The following is a 17,403-nucleotide window of genomic DNA, read 5'->3' on the forward strand; positions in this document are numbered from 1 at the left end:
CTTAGCTAATTTAGATGTTGCCCTTACTGGATTATTATCAGAAGTTCTATGAATTATCAACCCTTCTTTCTGAAGAGTCAACTGGCTGAACAATCGAGCAAACCGCGTGATTTTCATTTTTCGTATTAATTGCGACAATGACGAGATTGTCAAGTTCAAAATTAAACTATGCAACCAATAAAACCAACCACCTGATTACTGTTGAAGTAAATTTTGCCACTGATGGTTATGAGTTTTTGAGTTGCGATTTTGAATTTCTTTTTCAACTGCTATATATGGTGGTGCAATCCTTAGTTAGTTTCTATTTTATATCTATAGGGGAAGGCAAAATAGGCAATTTATGAATTTGAAGTAACATGACCTAATTTTTGCTTTTTATTTGCTTGAGTGAAGATTTTACGAAATTTCACATAGTAAAGAATGTGGCCATTGCAATTGTGTTGTATGGAAATGCAATTTTTGATCTATTAATTAATACATTTCTTTAATCCTCTTTTTATACATTATTTTTGGATTTTAAGTGGCTAAGCTAATTTGAACGATATGACCAGTTTATAATAAAAAAAATTTGGACATTGATGTAGAAAAAATCGATTGAATATCGATTTTAACCTAAAGCTGGCAAGGTGTATTTTTCTCATACGAAAAAAAATATAAATACAGAACTTAAGCTTTTCGCTCAAATCATCTTTATAAATTAGAAATTTTTTTATTTGCTGAGCTAAAAGCAGAGAAAAAAGTTAAACACTGTATTTTTTGGCAGAATGTGGTTGAAAGTACTAAATCTTTTTAAAGCTCGTCTTCTTTTCAACTTTTTCCATATAGAATTCGGTACGTGTCATCTTTTTCCAATAAATGGCTTTTCCAATAGAACTTCAGAGATCGGGTATGATTGTGGAGGAGTTTTAAGTAGATCAACCACAAATTGGCCTTCAACAATAGCATTACCTATTCTCTTTTCCTGATTGCAAACATAATCGTGATAGTATTGAGCCAATCCGCCACAAAATAAGTATCAGGTGGATTACTCTAAAGTCATCAATAGGCGATCCACGGTTGTTATGGAATGAAGCTTCATGACTGTAGCACAACCTTCCCTTTCGGGATCTGCAGATGAGTCAAGCATAGATTCTTATAGCCCTTCTTCTGGCACTTCATGTTATGAAACATCTTCTTTATTCAATTTTCTAACACAAACTAGTTACCGTGCTTAGAAAAGTTGAGTCATATTTAGGATTGATGAGGTAATAGCTCCTGTGCATCCATGACGTAATGAATTTTTTCCATTGCCTAATATAATCTCTTCATCCTAATTTTTACTTTTTTAAGTGATTTCTTTTCCTTAACAATGATTAACTATTCTCTTAATCTGAGCCTCCAAAATTCCAAATATCTATTTATTTTACTAAAGTTTCCATCTAAAATGACCAAACCATCTGCATCATTCAAATCTAAGAAACTATCTCCTTCCCGTTTGGTATTATATTCTCGCATGGCCTATTTTAGTTCCTTTTTAGGACAAAGTCTATCTAAATATCCAACAAAAACAAGGGTAGAATAAATGGTAAATGATCTAATAGTAAAGCAAGTGATTCAGTCAAGGCAGCAGGTAGTATATATTCTTTACCTAAACCTAACTAGATATTTGTTTTTCTTGACCCCAGTTTGAGCCAAGACATCCTTTAAAATAGATCTGTAATTAATGCAACAGCACTGTGATCTATCAAACTATTTTCTAAACTAGACTACTGAAGATTTAGCATAAGACGAAATAATTTTATATATATCGCAGTAATTGGTACATCCTACAGATTTACCTTAAATTGCTGGTAATACAAATGAAGCGGGTCAGTTGAAGTGACTGGCAGGTTTTCGCGATTCTTTCGTAATTTTTGGCAAAGGGTGGGGAGTTACTACTAAAGTTCTAACGGTGGACTTGATTTGAGATGGAGTGTTGTTGCATCCATTATTGTGTACAGTGCCTCCATGTTCCCCTTGGCTTGCAGATGGAACAATTACAGCAGAAGGGATTAAGAGGCTGGTAGATTTTAGAGTCTCTTTTGTTGGTACAGGAGATTGAGACTCTACCAATGATCTAGCAGTGGAATTTATTCGAGATTGAATTTTGTTGTATCCATTATGGTAATTAGTGCATCCCCCATGTTTCCCTTGGATTTCTGCTGGAAAAACTACGACATTGGGAGTGAAGTGGCTGGCAGGTTTCAGGAGCTCTTTTTTAATTTTTGGTATAGAAGGAGGAGGTATTACTAAAGACGGATATGTTGGGAGAGACTTGCCACTGGATCGACTAGGATAAGGTAAAGATGAAGATTGTGATTGGTTTTCAGACCCCATCCTTAGCACAGCGGCGTATTTTTTTTCCTTTAGAGGAGGTCTAACTACTGGAGGACACGAAAAGGTTTCTTCTGAATCTTCATGATATTTTAGTGCGCATGGATAAGATTCATACTGCGATGCTGCAGTGATTGCCGTTAATATCTCTAGAGTATGCCGTTTTTCCGCTTCTCTTTCAAAACTGTAATCAGAAATCTTAGACTGGAAGGCAGCTAAACGCTGTGTAAGGTCTCTATAAAAAATTTTACAATCACTTATTTCTTTCTTTAGACCTTCGTAAGAGTCGCAAACAGTTTCCAGTTCTTTCATTAGCTTTTCTCTCTCAGCTACTCCATCACTTTTTAGCTTAATGTATTCGTTATAAACTTCTTCAATCTCTATTAAACAACTTTTCTGCTTTGCTAGACTTTCCGTGGTTCTAACTTGGAGTGGGTTATAAGTCTCATCCAAGACCTTAGATAAAAGCAACTCCTCGTCTACATTTCCCTTATCCGAAGCATTAGTGAAAACCGAATTTACATCGATGGTCTTTGATATAAGTTCTTTCTCTAACACTATCCTTTCATGTTGAATCTCTCCGACTACCTCGAGAAGCTTACGAAGTCTTTCTTTGCACTGGCCTATGGAACTATGGCTATTTACTTTGATAGTGAGCTGCTCTTCAGGTAAGCTCAAGAGCTTAATGCCCCATTTAACACTTTCATATCTGTATTTAAGGCTATTGTCTGCAATACGAAAACGCATGATAATCAATCTGTATTTCCTTAGATCAGTTTTGAAGTTCTCTGTAAGAGATTCAGACGCTGCTCGGACCCACTTTGATCCAAATCTAGCTCTTAGTTGATCGTCAGATAATTTTTCATCACGTAGGATTCTATTACAATTTGTAACCATTTGTTCATTTCTTGTTAGTATATTCGGCAAATCTTCCAACTGGCTATCAATAGATTCATTGCCACCGCTATTTCTAACAAAGTTCGCCATGTCTTTTAATGAGGATGGTAACTTTTGACCTTGCAATTCTTCTAATGCATTTGGCAGATTCAGTACCCCAAGAACATCATTTAATTCTTGCGTGGCTTCATGCAATTGTGCAAGTTCAGATTGGACAAGTTCATCTCTCCTTATGTTATATCGCTGAATTACGTTTTGGAGTGACACTGGAGCCAATTGCTTCATAGCTGCATCGTTCAATTTTCCTATGACTGGAGTTGACTTAGCAACTGTTGCTTCCATTGTAGATGGTAAGCTAGCTAAATCAGGGACTCGATCATGAAGTATAAGACCAATGTTCTTCTTACTTGCATCTAATACTGCAGTGGCATTTTCAGCAATGGAATTACAGACGTTTGACGTTGTTGACGACTGAATTGCAAACATGCTTCGAACACTTTTAAGTTGATCAATGGCAGACTGAGCACTAGCAATCTTTTCACTTTTTCTACTTTCCTGATTACCAATGTAACACTGACAATGTCGAGTGTGTAGTCTAGAATGTTCAGTTCCACAAAATATACATTTGACAGATACTCTAGGGAACCAGTTCCTGTTTCGAATATGTACCTTTTGTTCAAAGTTTTCTTTTTCAGGAGCTGAAGTTGACTCAAGTACAGATTTCTGTGACCCTCTTTCCGACACTTCAAGAGATGTAAAATTGCGTGTATTCATTTTATTGTACAAGATTTTCTAAGTGAGACTGCTGCACTTAGAAAAGCTGACTTATATTATGGAGAAGACGTCATGTTCTCTCTGCATTTATGACGTTATATTTTTTCATTGTGTGACGTCACACTTATGCTAATCAAGCCATTAACATGAATTATTTTACAATTTTGCTTTACAATAATTTTTTTTATATAAAACTGTTGGTCTTCCTCGTAACCTTTATTGATATTATCAACATAGCTATAATACAAGCACAAGTGTGCGTTTCTCTATTTAAGGATCTATAGCTAAAACTGTTTAAGCTACAGACAAGGACATTTCTGTCAACAATGCTTGAACCTTGAAAAGACTGATTTGTTAAAAAAAAAAAAAATCTATAACAACAAAAATGCGACACCATGATGAATGGTATTTGAAAAAAAAAATCACAGATTTAACTATTCTTTAAAATAAAGCATAAACAGTTTGCATAGTTTTATATGGCTGTAAAATTATACTTAGGTTTTAATTTCTAAGGTGAAATTTTTCCTTGAATTCATTACAAACTGTAACTTTAATTTTACATCATTAGCAAATTATGGTGTTTATAAATTTCAATTCTTTTCAAGCATTAAGGGGAGAACTTATCTCCATTTCATTTATGCTACTACTACTGCTACTACCACAAAAAGGACCATACCATCTGAAACCAATATAGCTATTCACACTCCTCCTTCATCCAAATTCATTCAAATCCTCCCTCTTTAGATCCTGTCAGGAAGTCCCCATTTCCCTTAAATCCCTCCTTACGACATCCCCCATCCCAACCAAGGACAACTTACTTTTGTGTAGCTCTAGATGGTTGGGTGGAAAGAACAATCTTCAGACATCTGCGATCCTTCTCCGCAGAAGGATGACGTATGGCAAAATATTGTCCTTTTCGGCCAGCCCTACCTTTATAGATAAAAAAAAAGGTGGAAAATAGGATACATCACTGCTTCTCATGTAAAAAAGTGATTGTTCTTGTTGCTCAAGATCTATCTAGGGAGACTGTCATTCTCCTAAATTTGGCTTCATCTATGATTATTCCAATAGTCCGGTTTTCATTTTCACCTGGCAAAATATTTGGCTGGATTTCGGGTTTTTTTTTCAAGATTTCCGTAGATATGTTTCCGCAATAAACTCTTACCATTACGATTAATCAAGATAATAGTTGTCATTCATTAATCAGCTTTAAATGGCAATTTTTTCTTTCTTGACAGATTTAAAAAAAAACTTTTTAAATTTCGGTTATCGTAGACTACAGGTAGTTCTTTACTAGGTTGCTATCATACATAAAAAGTAAATGATACAGAGGTCCCCTATCTTAAAGGTTCAAAAAAATGATGCGTTCTAGAAGCCTGATAAAACTGACCATAGACGAGCATAAGTATCAAATTAATTGGTAACATCAAATTATTTCAGTTGGACGTCCGTATTACATGAGTTTTGTCTGTGGTTGTGACAGATTCCACAAACATGGTCTGTAGTTGACTTCATTTAATTTTCTCATGATATCAAGATGGCTTAGCAACTATCGCCATTGGTACACAAAGGTAACAACCCAACTATAGTATTCAATCGTGATGTATAAGACCATTGGTCTTCTTAGTTGTATCTGCAATGGCCTTCCAGTTAAGGAATTGCAGAGATCGGACATCGTTGCCACCTCATCTAGAAACCTGCTATAAATGGCTTAAAGTAGATCAGTGGCAGGCTAACCAAGGGTAATCTTATCACCTCTTCTGTTTTATTAAACGTTTAATATAATATTGAACTTCTAATTAATATTGAAATTTATGATATTTTATGGTATTTTTCGAAATGCCCATACGAATGTTGCTCGTTTGAAACGAACTTTTATTATTGAGATTAAACGAAATAATAGTTACCATTCCTGAATCTGGTTCAAATGACGATTTGACGAATTCTGGTTCAAATTAAGAATTCTTCATCACTTGAGTTTTTTTTTTCAAAACGTGTTTTTAAATTTTCGGCTTTTATAGGCTAAGGTTGGTTCTTTGCTCTTTACTAAATATCTGTTTGATTTTAAGATTACATTTTGATTTGATGAAAAAAAAGCCAAAAATAAAAATTACTAATGAAATTTTACAGTTCTTACGGAAATCACTAGTAAAGTTCAATGTGACGGTGTAAAGAAAAGGTTTAAAAAAAAAAAAAAAAAAAACAAGAACCGCAATATTCTTTTTCTACTGTTATAATACATTTATTCGATCGTTAGTCACTGTCAGTAGTAATCACATTTACGAGTATTTATTGTTTGTGAAATAGTCGAAGTCGCAAGAAGGTGTAACAGACATCACATGTAGTTGTAACCATGAGTAGTTATATGCAATCTAGTAAAGAACAAACCACAGCCCATACTAACTAAAAAAAACAAAAAAAAAGGTCAATAACCCATGTTTTTCTATTAACGATGTACATAAGGCACATGACAGAAGGCACATGCAAGACAGACAAATTGTTTGTCTATTCGAAAAGACGAGCAGACAAGTGCGGTGCAGTATGTTTGGATCAATAAGAAACAGGAGGAAAGGGTACATAAACTCTTTTAAAGGACACTGCTGATGGGTAATATGAAAATGAAGGCTATTCCTAAGCTACTAAAGTGTCCTCTTTTAAACGAATTAAATGAAAGAACAAGTTTTTTTTTTTTTTTTTTTTTTTTTTAATGATAGTGAAGAGCGACAATATAATTTAAGACGAATATAAATTATATCGTATACTACAGGACTTTTCCTAATCTCAGCCCCTCACTCTTTGCGCTAAAATTGTATAGTGCTAAACTGAAAGCACTTTCGAGCGCATGTGTGCTAGAGCAGTGGTTTTTAAGACACTTTGGACAAAAATTCGAGCCCCCCCCCACAAAAAGAGCGGAAGGGGGATTCAGAAGGAGGCAGTTCGATTTTTTTTGCTTGTTAGATTCAGTGTCTCATCCGCTCCGTTTGAGTTTTCTTCAAAAGGTTAGTTTTTCTTCCCTTTTTTAGCACAGAAGACGGCTTGGCGGTAGTCCTTACCTAAATATCTGCTTATGTCCTTTTGCATTTTTTCTATTTACAGGCTGATATTACCCTCGTTTATTTAATTATGTTAATTTTTTTCGTGCTCGTCATACGTCATGTATCACCAGTGCGGCTTTCGAATGTACTTAGGAGAAGGTAGACCCACCACCCCTTCAAACCTGACCAGCACATGCCTGCTACATTCTGAGCACAAACTGATCCATTGACTAGTAGAGCTGCATACACTGCTCCCCATTCTCAATATATTCAATTTCCTTTAAATCCCTTTTGATAACATCTTCTCCCCCCTCCCCCATTCGAGGACGCCCTGCTTTTTCGTCTGGCCAAAAAGGACGATCTTTGGAAATATGTCATCCTTCACCCGCAGGACGTGTCCTCGCCATCTCATCCTTTCTCTCATTATAACACTGGAGAGCGGGATGGAGACGAATGTTTCGTACAGCATAATGTTAGAAATACGGTCAGTCAGACAAGTACCCACAAGAATTCGCACAACTGTTACTCTGGAAAACATCAAACAAATTCTCCTCCGTCTTTCGAAGCACCCACGACTTAGAACCATACTTGACGACTGTCATCATTGTAGCTTTCAATACCCAAAATCTTGGTTCGCAGGCTTACCTTCCTATTTTTCGAAACTTATTTACATTGTGAGAAAATAGCCTCAGCCTTGGCTATTTCACTTTTAACATCTTCACTGCATCCATCATCTTTATTAATGACAGTTCATTTTTATGGACTACAGTTATGATTAGCGAAAAAAAAAGGTATATTGCACGTACGTATTGCTGCTTAAGACTAATAGGTTATATAAACATCCTTTCCATAGTTCCCAGAGCTTTTTCTCGATAGTATTTTGGTATTGTTTGCGCTAAAATTACTGTTTTTAGGGGCCAAAATGCAAGAATATGACAAATTGCTGTGGCGCGATCTTTTTTTGGCACTCCTAAAGAGCACTTGAAATGCCAGTTTGAATGGACTCTTTTTAATAGCCAAGGACTATGCACAATGATGGTCACACGCGTAACCATCCTTCCCTGGAAAAATAAGCAATTACTAAGACTGCACCACTCATTAGTAGAGTTTCTCTCTTGTTGCGGAAACATCAGTAATAAGGGGCTTTAGTTTTCTCATAGATGTTCAGATTCATTGGATAATTTCCATCGAGGCTAAATACCTTTTTAGGGGAGTACAATTCCAATTTCTAAAATTATACACCAATTTCATGTGCTAACCGCTTTTACAAGCAGCTTTAAAACTAATATATATTACATAGTTCTAATTAGCAAAAAATCTAACGGTATTTAATCAATAGCTTTGTCTCCCTCTTTGGGAAAAAATTGCTGTTCTGTGCAACAAAATCGCTAAATACACCATCTTGCTGAGCACAATATTTTTCGCTAGTTAAAAAGGGCAGTGGGACATCTAGAATGAGCTTTCTCTCGATTTTCTAGGATCATTAGTTCAACAGATATGACCTTCTTATCGAAAAAAAAATTGCGTTTTTATAGATGGGGGCTCGAAATCTCAGCACTAAGTGTTCTCTGGTATGCTGAATTTCATGATACAATTTTCAGGAACATTGCTTGCCTTTTTGGGGGTGTTTGGCCCCATTTTCGAAAATCAGACAAATTTCCTCAGGCTTTTAACTTTTGATGTTTAACTTCAAATGTAATAAATTTTATATATTCTATCAAAAGCGCATTCTCTTGATGTATATAGTGTTAACAAAATTCTTGTTTTTGGATTTTGGGTTATTACTAACACGAATCGTGCTTACTTAAAATTACTTATAATCTGTGGAAATTTGTTGGCAGGTGGCCAAAACAAAAGTTTTGAATTGGGTGGGACAGGGAATGAGTATTTGCCAGTCCTGTGGTGGCGCAGTGGATTTGACCTTGGCTTGGTAATACGGGACCCAGAGATCGAATCACGCTGCAGGAATGCACTGCAGGGCCGACGCAGGGACCATAGTAGTCAAGAAGCGTCGTTAATTCTTAAATAAAAGTATTTGCCAGTATGCGAAACTCAGGCTGCTGTAATGCTTAAGACTTTGATAAATCCACAGTAAAGAGACACATCCCTGCTTCATGAAAAGTATCATTTGACAGTCACTGGACCAAAATTTTCGCTAAGGGTCCAGGACCGAATGGTTAAAACATATTCTAAGACCTATTCTTAAAAAAGCAGTTCCAGCAGTAAAAACTTGTTCCAACATGAAAAACAATGCAACGTTACGATTGCACATCGAACTTATCCTACGGAGAAAAAGGCGCAATTCCAAACGCACACTTTTGAATATGCTTACTTAAACTTGGCTCCCTTTTGACTAATGTTGGCTACAGACATCTATAGGCTCAGAGGTAATTTATTTTTATTTTTTGGATGGATAAGAAAAACACACAGATGATTTATACATCCACATCCATGTTTGTCTCCTTTGACAAATAAGTCGGACATGCACAATTATAATAAAATCTTTTAGGTTGAAAACTTTAATTAGCGAATAAATGCAAGACATACATTAGAAATAAAACAGATAAGCACAACTTTTACTAATGTCACTTTTTAGAACAAGCTTTTATCTAACTTTCCACATCTAAAAGATGGTCATCAGTTTTGCAGCCAATACAACCAGGACAGGGAGGTTTATTTTTGTAATTGAAAAAAGAGGCAGGGAGTTGCAGCTCAGTTGCACGCTTCCTCTCTTCTTCCGTTGGCTTATACTCGTACACAATTTCAATATCTGAAAACAGTAATATGATGTGACTCGCATGAAAGAACAACAGCTTAGACAAAAACAGAAAGTATCAATACAGTAAAGCAAAGAAAGTCCTTCTTTAATTGTTATTATTATCATTTATAAAGCATAAATGAACTAACTCGGCTAAAAAATTTTTTTTTTCAGTGTGTTTGTAAATTTCTTGTCGGCCAATATATTTTTTTAACAATATATTTGTCAAGATATTGAGTCAAAATTACCAGCTTTGTTACTTTTTCTCCTTTCTCTTTATTAAAAGACTACCTGCACTATGCTCGGTTCACTATAAACGGGTATTATAATTATTTAGCAATTTTATAAAGCTATCACCGAAAGTTAGCGATACAATTTCAGTGTCATTCGAAAGCTTGTGTCTGGTAATTGACTTTTCTGCACTTGGTTCACTTGAACACTACAATATCGAATAATAAACATGATTATTGTTCACCTCCTTCTTAACCAAGAAAATCAATAAAGCATTTCTAACAAAAATCACCATTCCGTTTCCTCTACTTTTGTTGGTTGTTTGTAAGAATGTTAATATGATCTTGGAGTAATTGTACAAGAAGGAAAAGGGAGCAAATTACACAGGAAATAACATAGCACCATCTGTTCCTTGTAGATAATTAAATCACAAGAAGGAAATGAGCTGGTTTCAAGAAAATAGTTAAATGTCGATATCCGAAATTACAATATATTATGAAAACGATAGTTAAAGAGTAGAAATTTTAGCACTGATGTGACAACTTCATATATTCAATGCGTAAGGTTTTTCAGTAAACAAGACATGGAATTCGTATCTACAGCTTATTCCGACTGAGATCAAAATAAGTTAAGTGGTTTTCGGTGGTTTTGAATTTATTCTCCGGGACACGGTCGGGAATGTCCACTCAATATTATGAGAACTGGGAAAATGAAAATGAAATAATATTTTGATTTTATTATAAATATTATCTAAGATTTAACCCGGATTCTTGTCCTTCATATTTTCCATCCTTTCTTGCCCGAACTGGGCTACATTCTTTGTGCTTTTTTATCATCATTTCTGTTTATTTAAAAAAAGAAAAACAATTATTTCTGGTTTTACATTCCAAAGCTGTCGGAATGTAAAAACAGAACCAACAATAAAAGAAATTTATTTAGTAAAAATCAGTTTGGATCCAGGTCGGATCATTCCACTGAACAAGCTATTGCTGCGCTAATTTTTGAGATTAATGATTCACTAAACGATGATAATCATGTGTCTGCTCTTTTCATGATATAAAAAAGGCATTTGATACGCTAAACCAAAGAATTTTGACGGAGAACATTAATAACACAGGTATTAGAGGTAAAGGCCTAGATCTAGTAAAATCTTACCTGCATAGTCGAAAAATTCAGGTAGAAATAAATGGGCACATGTCAAGCCATATTGTTATTGATGATATTGAAACCCCCCAGGGATCAGTATTGGGGCCATTACTATTTTGATTTATATAAATGACCTTCCGAAGTGTTTACCCAAAGATAATATCTTAACAGTAATTTTTGCAGATGATACGGTGGTGACAGTAAAAATCTGAAACCCCATCTTTGTTGGTTGAGAAAATGGTGACAGCAATGAAATCTTTGAATAAATGGTTTGCATGTAACTATCTTGCACCGAACTTTTCTAAAACTGAATTCATGATTTTCGGACGGTCACGGCGGGCGGTAAATAAAATTGCCATAGATGAGTTAATTGTAAATGAAAGTAGGATAAAAAGAGTACATTCATTTCGCTACCTAGGGGTTATTCTCGATGAGCTATTATCTTTCCGTAAGCATTCTGATTATTTGAGATTGAAACTTGCCTTCATAGATTGAAACACGTGTTTCCTTTTTCCATCCTTAAAATTTTATACCATTCTCTAATTGAATCATATCTTAATTATTGCCCTGTAATTTATCTCAACACATTTATGGTCCATCTGCAATCTCTTCAGATAATTCAAAATAAGGCTATTAGAATTCTGGGTACTTTTGTTCATCGCCCTGTAAGGCTTAAAAATCTGTCAGAAACCCAAACTTTATATATTTTTCTCAATATACTTAATCTCAAGCAACTGAAGGACGTGCATACAGCAATGTAGTATTTTGATATCCGATCCTCAACAAATTATTTCCATGATTTGGGTATAATTGAGACTCCAATTTCTGTTGCTTACCACGTCCGCTCAGAGAAGCATCGCCTTCCCACAATCAAATCAAAAAGAGCTAGATTCTCAATCAGATATCAGATTCCTTATATACTAAATAAACTTAATTTAGTAGAAATGTCCCAAAGGTTCAAGAGCCGATCTTCTTTGAAAAAACATATTTCGAAAATAGTTCTTTGTCTGGATGTTTGGATTGATGAATAACAGATTCTTAATAAGAATTTTGGTTGTGATGTTCTCACACTGGGGTGGCCTCCTCTGTTATCCCCTACCTTGTATGCTTTCTTTCTTTTCATTATTTTTTTTATTTCGGCATTTTCTTACCACTGTTTTATGGCCAACACATCAAGCCCTGCTCACTGTCGCCCAGTTCTACATAATTATTGATTATGTAATTTGGTCAATAAATGATCTTGTTTTGTAAAAAAAAAAAAAGAAAAAAAAAAAGTTTTTTTTTTCGTTAGGAAGGCTTCATTAATTTTCTCGGTTAGGAAGGAGGTGAACAGTAATCGAACAATAATCATGTTATCATTCGACAATTTTCTCAGGGTCGTAGCTTTTCGTGGGAAACATTAAACTTAATGAATTTTATACATCTGGAATCAGCATAAAAGCCATTCTTTTGACGTGACTCACTACAATTACCCCCCCCCCCATCTCCCACTAACAAATATAACAGGGAAAGAACAAAAAAAAATTGCACCAATTTGAAAAATGAAGTGGCAACCAGGGCCTAAGTCACCACTTCTGTTGTACATGTCTCAGCAGGAAATTTGATTTGATATGAATACAGTTTATCCTAGACCACTATACTTAGCGAAAAAAACACAACAAAAAACATGCAAATAAACTCAGTTTTAAGACATTCAGTGTTTTAATGAAGCCATCTATCATAACTACTTAACCTCCTTTCAATTTTTCTATATATAAACTTCAAACCCTAAACAGGTCAGGTGATCTTTCCAATTGGAAATCAGGTTGATATCAATTATCCACAACGTCCGAACAGTATATTGAAAATCATGGCATAACAACTGATTCATTGCCTTTATGTTAAGCACGAGAGCATACTTCGAAACGACAGATTGAAAGCATTGACTAGAAAAAGAAGTGAAATTGGTCTAATCAAACACAATGCCAAACTCAAGAATTTAATTTTTTAAAAACTAAGTTTAGGTCCGCTAATGTATTTTCTAGGACAGATATATATTTTTAAATCCGTTTCCTGCTAAGCTGATACTGGTGACAATTCCCAATATGGGTGAATGGTAAACTTTTGCCCTAAGACACACAAGGAAAAATTTGTTAGCTATTCACCCTTGATACTCACTGGAACATACTACATACACAAGCTACTGGTTCGACGCATCTTAGAATAACAGGGAAATAAAACAACAGGGCAACAGGGGTATCAAAGGATTCTTCTAAGAAAGAGGAGAATAAAGTTCTTCTCCAAAAATATATATTTTAGGCCAATTTTTGTTTTATTTTACGAAGAAAGTCAAGAGCACCAATCTTACGAGGTGGGTAAGTAGGACACCCGTCACACTTACACACAGAGGGAGACACACATTGTAGTGTCTAAGACACAACCCCCTTATCCTAAGAAAAGCCTTCTGGTACCCCCCCCCAAGGATTATTTTTCTTACAAAATATACAGGATAAGACACCGACTCTTAGGGATTTTCACATTTTCTCCATATTAATTTCAAGCGATATTTTGCTGTTGTTGTTCCGACGACTTCACCCCCCCCCTTTTCGCACAAAAAACGACTGAATAAATGTCAGATGTATGTATGTATAGGATTAACGACGCTTCTTGACTACTAAGGTCCCTGCGTTGGCCTTGCAGTGCATTCCTGCAGCATGGTTCGATCTCTGGGTCCCGTATTACCAAGCTAAGAAATGTCAAATGATCATACTTCTTGCCACAAAACTGAAAACGTCCCTCTAATGTTAACCCCTCCACAAGTCACATGTTGTCAATTCGGCTAAGACCATTCTTAATTTTGATCAAATATACAAGAGACTTAAAACTGGAGACAAATTTAGAACATTTATAACCTCAGTTAAGATTAAATTGTAGAGCCATAATCAATTCTTGGACTCTTTTATGCATTTCTTTTGAAACGTTTAAAATCATTTTAACTGACTTTGAAACTGCTCAGTGATTTGCCGTTTTTCATATTTATAGTGAGAGTGACAGGAAGTCACTTTCACTACAGTATTACTATAGTTTGTAGTATTACTATGGCATTATAGTAATACTACAAAATTAGTTGGAGACAAATTTCAAGATGTAGCAAGATCTAAATATACCTTCCAAGAATGCCCAAGTAATATCTATAAATATACGCGAATAAAAACTAAAAAAGCTAAATAAATATTACCATCGTCCTTTTTTGGCTCTTCAACTTTTTCTGCAACCCCTAGTTCCTCAGATTTCTTCGAGGGATCCGCTCCTTCCAAGGCCTTATTGATTGCATCAAGAAAGTTGTTCAACAGCTCAGGTGTCTTGAATCTAAGAAGAAATGTTTCCTGGGTCCCTTCATGGACTTCACTGAAATCTCTGGCCGCCCACATAACACTCTTCTTATCATCTTTTGTTATTAATTTCATCTCTTTCGTAATTCCGTGATTGAGGCATACCTTATGCACTTGCTCCCGTCGCATCAAAAGCCTGAAAAAGTAAGACCGCAAAATTGAAAATCTATTTGCAAAATATAATAATCTGAAAACAAGTTTTTTCAATCATTCAAACAGTAAAGTTTTGCAAGTATTTTCAAATTTAAGCTAGGAGTTGCATGACTCTTCACCCTTTTTAGCAATAACAGCATCTGTGATACTTCTGGAAGCAAGGAGTCTGAAGTTCGTACAAGCCTGATATTACTAAGGTTAAAGCCAACTAACAAACTCCTTTTGTTGCCAAATCTAGTTTGAGTTTCACGAGAGTAACAGCTTTGTCCTCTGTTGTCTGAAATTCACCTGACAGGAGGTTCAATTAGTAACACACTGAGAAGCACATTATGTCCAATCTCACTTTAATCCTCCTTTTAAGAAGAGCTTAGCAAACACTTCTTAGCAATTATTTCATAAGAGTGAAAATGTCCAAAACGATCTTTGGGGCGTGCCAGCAACGTTACAAAGATTAATGCAACCATGCTGCATCAGTGGCGCGTAAACAACTAACCGAAATGACCAGACTCTTCCTCTTTTTTTGCAGTTACTGGAAATACATTTTTTTGCAAAGGAAAGGACTCGAACAACGATCAGACAAATCGTAAGTCAATAGTAACTCCAAGTAACGAGATTGCTAACCATTATTTATCTCATTCATATGCTATTCAGTACTTCAACGACGTATTTTCAATGATAAATCAGCAATTATGCACATGATGGCTGGAATTTTTTGGCGATAAAAAATTTATTTTCTTGATAGAATTATGCTAAGTCTATGATCTTGTTAGTTTGAATATTTTGTGGCTTACCATACATTTCAGCCGTCTCAGCGACTCCCAAGAAAAAAAATAACAAAACTTGGCCTTTTAGAGACAGAACAGAGATAATTTCCTCAATACATGTATATTCCACTATTTTATTTGTAGATAATTTTAGCTGTGAAATAAACAAAAATCCGTTTTAATTCATAGTAATTTTAGACGTCTCAAATGATTTTATGGTCAAACGCCTTACACGGTCATGCCGATTGGTGACAGTTCTTGTCATAATAAAAGATAAGGCGCTAAAGATATAAAAATCACAACCATAGCCATCGTCATACAAATTTATATGTTGACTCAAAATATCACACACAGAGTCAAACTAAACCTAAGACATTAAAATATCCAACTATCTGTAAGAAAAACAAAAAATCCAAGTTCAAATTAAAGAAAGATCCCTTTAAAGTCAACAACGAATAAAAAGAGTAATGAACTAAAACAAATAAATATGTACAATTATTGACGAATGAGTATTGTATTAAAAATCATGACGAACGAGGGAACAAAACTATTTGCGTAATACATACGTCAACCGGCTGAATTTTAGGTACCGGTTCAGCTACATGTCGTGGGAGCCGTAGGTACGAAGGGAGATACTCAGGGGGGAGGATTTCAAGAAGCTGCGGATTTGCCAAAATACCGACACCAAATTTGAAACAGATTTTATCATTATGTGCCGAAATAATGTTGGATATAAGAGGCTAAACCAACAGCCCAACAGCCTTACTTTTTTTTTCATTACGTTCACACTTGAATGTAAAGTATTTGCTGTTTGATTGTGGAGAACCCACATTTAAACCAGTACGCAATCAGGATCAATTTTGTTTAGTTTTTTAATTTGATTTTTCCGTGAAATACGAATCCGTCTTTTTTTATTTTTTATTGCTTATACAGTTTACTTGGTGACTTTATTATCTTGTTTTATGCACCAGTATAAAAAAAAAAAAAAAAAAAAAAAAAAAAAAAAAAAAAAAAAAAAAAAAAAAAAAAAAAAAAAAAAAACTGAATCCGGTTCATATGTCATATATTGAACTGAATAAGGCTATAGAACGTTTCTAAAGCCAAAAGTTTGCATGATTATTTCTGAAACTCCTTTTTATTCTGAATTCCGAGTGTCTACGAGAGAGTGAAAAAAAAAAAAAAGAAAAAAAAAGGCTTTATCAAAAATGAGATTCTATTAGCAATTCAGCAAACAAAACATTAATTAAACACTCTCTTAGCATAATCGAATTTACTAGAAAAAAAAAATCAAAACCTAAAACGCAGAAACTCTACCAAAACAAGCTTAAAACAATATTTGCGCAAAACTAGGGGTAATTGACAAATTGTTTTTGTATTATTGGAGAATATCCAGTTAGATAGATGATAATAATGATAATAAAATAAAAACTTACCTGCATTTCCCTGTTAATCTGTGTCTAAGTACTTTCATCTCTCCCAATCCCCTCTCCTTCCATTCGCTTACTTCAACACCTTTGTCATTCTTCACCTTGGCCATTCGAAACAATTTAGCTTTGTGGACGAAATACGAAATTTCCTCTTCTTCTCCTGTTCTTACCTCTATTTTATCAGGTAGGGGAATGATGGGCTCAAAGTGGATGCTATTTTCATGTTCATCTTCTTCATACAGCTCGTTTTCACTAGCAACCGATGCATTCTTAGATCTTGACTTTGCTGGAGACTCTACTAAAGTAAAACCCACATTAAATTTAAATATATAAAGGAAAACAAATTCAGAGACAAGAACCAATCATAAAGAAAAAAAGGTGATAAAATAAATGTAGAAAAACAGGAACAGAGGTAAAAAAAAATGTATTCATTCAACTTTAGTGTAAGCCCAGACTTTAGGGTAAGTGTCTAAACTTACCTTCTCATTACAGACA

The 17,403-nt window shown here is 34.9% G+C and overlaps 2 protein-coding genes and 1 long non-coding RNA gene across 3 annotated transcripts in view; all 3 read right to left on the reverse strand.

The window, feature by feature from the left end:
- LOC136031133 (small ribosomal subunit protein mS29-like) overlaps positions 1 to 167 on the reverse strand; it is a 31,072-nt gene extending 30,905 nt beyond the window's left edge. Inside the window, exon 1 of the mRNA XM_065710452.1 lies at positions 28 to 167. Coding sequence (XP_065566524.1) covers positions 28 to 117 — 90 coding nt within the window. The 5' untranslated portion in view covers positions 118 to 167. The remainder of the gene's footprint in view (positions 1 to 27) is intronic.
- Positions 1 to 17,403, reverse strand: part of LOC136031143 (uncharacterized) — a 343,784-nt gene that overhangs the window by 230,058 nt on the left and 96,323 nt on the right. The window lies entirely within an intron of this gene.
- The window catches only part of LOC136031136 (E3 SUMO-protein ligase RanBP2-like), a gene marked incomplete in the record, with an annotated part of 74,307 nt that continues 66,465 nt past the window's right edge, over positions 9,562 to 17,403 (reverse strand). Inside the window, 3 exon segments of the mRNA XM_065710454.1 lie at positions 9,562 to 9,828; positions 14,411 to 14,700; positions 16,915 to 17,206. Coding sequence (XP_065566526.1) covers positions 9,668 to 9,828; positions 14,411 to 14,700; positions 16,915 to 17,206 — 743 coding nt within the window.

The sequence above is a fragment of the Artemia franciscana genome, chromosome 9, assembly GCF_032884065.1.
Source record: "Artemia franciscana chromosome 9, ASM3288406v1, whole genome shotgun sequence".
NCBI lineage: Eukaryota > Metazoa > Arthropoda > Branchiopoda > Anostraca > Artemiidae > Artemia > Artemia franciscana.